Here is a 5,263-nt window from a genome sequence, read left to right on the forward strand (position 1 = left end):
GGTGATTATATTATATATATATAGATTATATAGAATCTAATTACAGAAACCAGTGATTATATTATATAGAATCTAATTACAGAAATCAGTGATTATATTATATAGAGCCTAATTGATTAGATTATGTAGAATATAATTAAAGAAACAGGTGATTTTATTATATAGAATCTAATGAAAAAAACAGGTGATTATATTATATATATAGATTATATAGAATCTAATTACAGAAACCAGTGATTACATTATATAGAAACTACTTCTCCCCCTATAGATGGATCTTCACCAAATTTGGTATGGAGGTTCACTGGATCCATGGGGGAGATACAAACAAAGTTTCAGTTTTACATTTTGCGTTTTGCGGTTTTTATGGGCGGTTTTGTGATTTTTACAATTACACATAAGAAAAGCAACCTTTAATGACCTAAGATAACCTTTAATTAATCATTGATTTACATAACTTCCGTCCAGGGGAAGGGTACTCCAGCTAGTATTGATATAAAATGAAGCCTTGACGATAAATAAGAAGCATAACATGAGAAGTTTAATTTTTTTAATACGACAGACAACAAGCATAATAACATCATCCATTCTCCCTGCAAATATATATCTACATTAGAGGGACAAGTGGAGAAAAAATAAAATAACACAAAGAATAATGAAAACAAAACTCTGCCATTGCCGAAAATACTTTTGTAACTCGAAATATAATCAACTGGAACAGTTAGAGGCTCACTGACACAGATAAAGTTCTGGAAAACCAGAAAACTTCAGGGAGCTTTCTAGATAAACAAACTGAAGCTTTCACTCAACAGAGACAACGGTTTGGAGATAAGTAGCTATGGTTACAATTTCATTAAGGAAATGGGTGCGATCTGCCTTACTAAATCAATAAAACCTAAAACAAAGGTGGAAATGGGTGCGATCTGCCCTACTAAATCAATAAAACCTAAAACAAAGGTGGAAATGGGTGCGAGCTGCCTTACTAAATCAATAAAACCTAAAACAAAGGTGGAAATGGGTGCGAGCTGCCTTACCTCGGTAATGACGTTTCGGAAGCCATTCTTCTTCCGGTCAGAAGAAGAATTGCTTGTACTTGATGATAAAATTTGATGTGGGTTGTGATTGGTTGATGGTAAATCTTTACCTTATTAGTAAATTAAGTGGTTCTGGTTTCTCAATGGTTGATGAGGTGATTCTGGTTTTAGTTTGAGTATGTGTTGACCAGTGGTAGCCATAGCCTACTAATCTCCAAACTTCGAACTTCACTGGTAATTCAGATGGTTCTGGTTCCTCATTAGACCTTTGTTTTAGGTTTTATTGATTTAGTAAGGCAGATCGCACCCATTTCCACCTTTGTTTTAGGTTTTATTGATTTATAATAAACACAAATATCTTTTATTAGAGATAGTGCACTAAAGTTTATTTTCCAAGAATAAATTTTTAAGGACCCGAAATTCATAGGATTGGCTAAAAAATCTTTGTTGTTAAACTAAAATTAAAGAGATACGTCGAGAAAATCCCCAAAAAAACGTTTCAAAGTTTGTTTGGAATTAAGCACAAAGCTACACAATGGGCTATCTGTGCTCTGCCCACCAAGAGTATCGAAACCCGGATTCTAGCGATGTAAGTCCACAGACATACCGCTGTGCCACTGGGGAGAACGTTTCAGAGTAAAACGAGAATAGTTGTAGTGTGCAGTGAGTACAAAATCAATACATAATTTCTTTGACTTTCAACTTTTAGATGGTGAGAAAGGCATAAAAAATTCGCATTTAAAACAAAGTTTAGTTTCTTGTAACTTCAATAGTTAAGGTCTACTAGAAGAAAAGAGGGCGTTTTCAAAGGGAGATTTAAGCCTCGCCCAGTCGTCGTTGGCAGGTATTTAATATCACACATGATCTTCGACTGAACTAACACATACGGACTATGTGATTTATAACGTTTTCATATTTTCTTATCAAAAAGAATTTCAGGCATAATTTGATTTCACTTTGAAGTCCATAGAACATACTCAAGTAATATAATAGTTCTTAAAATTATCTTCTTATTAGTTGGATAGATTTATTTAAAAGGGTTTGTTTATTTAAGAACTCCTAGTGTGAGTCACATTTCCTTATTTATCAAGCTAAAACTGTACAAATTAGGGTAGAAGGAACATCTAACACGTGTCACGCTTCCTTCGTTATTAAGTTAAAACTGTAAAATTTAGGATAGAAACGTGTGTGTCACGCTGCCTTATTTATCAAGCTAAAACTGTACAAATTAGGGTAGAAGCGTGTGTCACACTGCCTTATTTATCAAGCTACACTGTACAAATTAGGGTATAGAAGGAACATCTAGCATGTGTCACACTGCCTTATTTATCAAGCTAAAACTGTACCATGTAGGTTACAAGTGTTGTTTCTGTCGTAATGTATATCTAGGAACCTGTATGGTGTGTATTATTACTTTGTCGTAATGTATATCTAGGAACCTGTATGGTGTGTATTATTACGTTGTTGTAATGTATATCCAGGAACCTGTATGATGTGTATTATTACGTTCTTGTAATGTATATCTAGGAACCTGTATGGTGTGTATTATTACGTTGTTGTAATGTATATCTAGGAAACTGTATGGTGCGTATTATTACGTTGTTGTAATGTATATCTAGGAACCTGTATGGTGTGTATTATTACGTTGTTGTAATTTACATCTAGGAACCTGTATGGTGTGTATTATTACGTTGTCGTAATGTATATCTAGGAACCTGTATGGTGTGTATTATTACTTTGTTGTAATTTACATCTAGGAACCTGTATGGTGCGTATTATTACTTTGTTAAAATGTACGTCAGGAAACCAGTCAGTCCAACAAAAACTGATAACAATGCTTAACAGTTTCACAGCCAATGTTGTCCTATACGCGCTGCTGAGCAAGTTTTATTTTTATCCGTAGATAAAAATGAAGGTTGTTTTCTTCGAAACTTCCTGTCTCACGGATCTACCTCATTTAGCAAACATTTGTGGGAAATGGTTATGTCATATACGTCCAACATAGGAGGCAGCATTGCTGTGTGGATTGGTCGAGACTCAGCCAACAGATTCTAAACGTGTCGTCCATGGCGCCAGGATCCCATTGTGATTCAACTTATAACCCACTTTTCTTCGTTACAAGACCCTGCACGTCATAGATCTATAACTTTGTTTAATTAGCGTAATCATGTTTTGTAATAGCAGGGGCTCAAGGATAATTATTATATTAAGTGATTTATAGGCTAACGCAAGGAATAACTAACGGCTATCGATTTTATAACTAAATCTTTCACGTATGATTAAAGTAACAGCAGAACGACAATATTTGTATATGTTTCTATAATTTCTTTAGGAGCGACTTTCTACTACACTGCTACATTCACAATGACTGACAATCACTTTTAAATTCGTTCGTTAGACTAATGGAGACTAGGGAATAAGGTCACGTGGTGAGTATTTCATATAATACCATAATTAACATGAATATATAATTAACATGAATATAGTCTATAATTAACATGAATATAGTCTATAATTAACATTAATATAGTCTAATATTATAGCGGAATATTGACGTAAACGGAACACAAAATAAACAAGTCTAAAATCAATTAAAGAGAAGAAACAATCAAATGTCTGTCTGTCATATTTTCTACATAGTGGACCGTTATGACACTGGCACCTTTGTTAAGATTCTTAAGTGTTCAACAAATCTGTCGTGTACTGCACGAGATGTAAAATTCGTTGCGTATTATACAAGTTACTTTATATACAACTTTTTTTTAATGTGCATTTATCCCATTTTCGCGCTTCTTTAGCGAAACATGTATTTTTCTTGCCTTCATTTTCTCGATTATATGCAGAATGCATGGATGTTTGTTTTAAGGTTCTGCCTGGTTTTCTTAGAAGAGTTATTCGTAACCCTGCTAAAAAGTCTCTTTTAACTCTGTCTCTAATATATGGGATAGTGTAAGTCGCATCCTGTTTACAAGCAGTTTTCTCTTTAAATTTTTTGAAGCACTTTCGAATGCATGAGAGGTAAAGATATCAGAGTAAGTATATATTTCGAACGTGTGTTGTAGATCTTTCAGTCCTTTGAATTTGTTTTCTTTAGAATAGCAAGTTCGGTTTATCTGTAGTAAAAGTTTATTATAAACACGTTGTAAGAGCACATACTGTAAGATATGAGATTAGTTTAAAACTGTTAGAAAAATCAATCTTCGTAACATGAGTCATTCTTGTTAAATATCTTTTATTTATTTCCTTGTGATAACAAGTGCAATCTGCTAAACTTCAAACAACTGGAGTTTCATATATCTGAAAGCGAACACCAAGAAAACGTCTCTTACACTGTTGAATACTCAGGCAGATTTGTATTACTCTATTGTGCTATTCGAAGCCACAGCCAACTCTTTGCTGCTGCTCAAACTTATTTTATCAAAGGGATTACAGATGTCGCTGATGTGTTCCTCGATCCAGTCGAGATACGAAGAAACCCGTGTGTACACTGTTGGCCATGTTTGTTCAGCACACCCACTTCTTCCAAAAGAAACAACTCCAACGACAGTCCAGCGATTATCCACTTCTACCGCTAGAGGTCCACCTGAATCACCCTTTGTAAAAAAAATAATAATTCACACCTAAAATGATATTACAATGGTACACGAACGAAATAAATTGAAAATTTGATGGGACTGTCATCCTTACCCAACAAACATCCTTATCTCCTCCACCGGCACATACTTGGGTTGGGTGAACATCTTTCTCCCATTTGTCTTCGCACTCAGATGCTGACCATATTGGTACTTGGGCTTCACGCAGAACATGGCTGTACTCACCTCCTGTTGCATTTTATTTAAAACAGAAATCTTTATTTTTCAGGAAGACTGTATTTCCATATATATTGTTCTCAAAAGAACGAAAAAAAAATCAGTTTACTTCATCTGAAATTACTGATCATTTGTAAATCAAAAGTGTTCAAATGAAAAAATAATACTAGTAAATTGTTATTTATAAATAACAATAATACCAGTAACGTGTTATTCATAAGTAACAATAATACCAGACAAGTGTTATTTATAAGTAACTATAATACAAATAAAGTGTTATTTATAAGTAACTATAATACCAGTAAAGTGTTATTTATAAGTAACAATAATACTAGTAAAGTGTTATTTATAAGTAACTATAATACTAGTAAAGTGTTATTTATAAGTAACTATAATACTAGTAAAGTGTTATTTATAAGT

At 33.5% G+C, this 5,263-nt stretch overlaps 1 protein-coding gene across 1 annotated transcript in view; it reads right to left on the bottom strand.

Moving 5' to 3' along the window:
- Positions 1-4,344: 4,344 nt before the first annotated feature.
- LOC106471841 (chymotrypsinogen B-like) overlaps positions 4,345-5,263 on the bottom strand; it is a gene marked incomplete at its 5' end in the record, with an annotated part of 2,543 nt that continues 1,624 nt past the window's right edge. Inside the window, 2 exons of the mRNA XM_022400446.1 lie at positions 4,345-4,627; positions 4,722-4,855. Coding sequence (XP_022256154.1) covers positions 4,391-4,627; positions 4,722-4,855 — 371 coding nt within the window. The remainder of the gene's footprint in view (positions 4,628-4,721; positions 4,856-5,263) is intronic.

This window comes from Limulus polyphemus, unplaced genomic scaffold, assembly GCF_000517525.1.
Source record: "Limulus polyphemus unplaced genomic scaffold, Limulus_polyphemus-2.1.2 Scaffold4897, whole genome shotgun sequence".
Classification (NCBI taxonomy): Eukaryota; Metazoa; Arthropoda; class Merostomata; order Xiphosura; family Limulidae; genus Limulus; species Limulus polyphemus.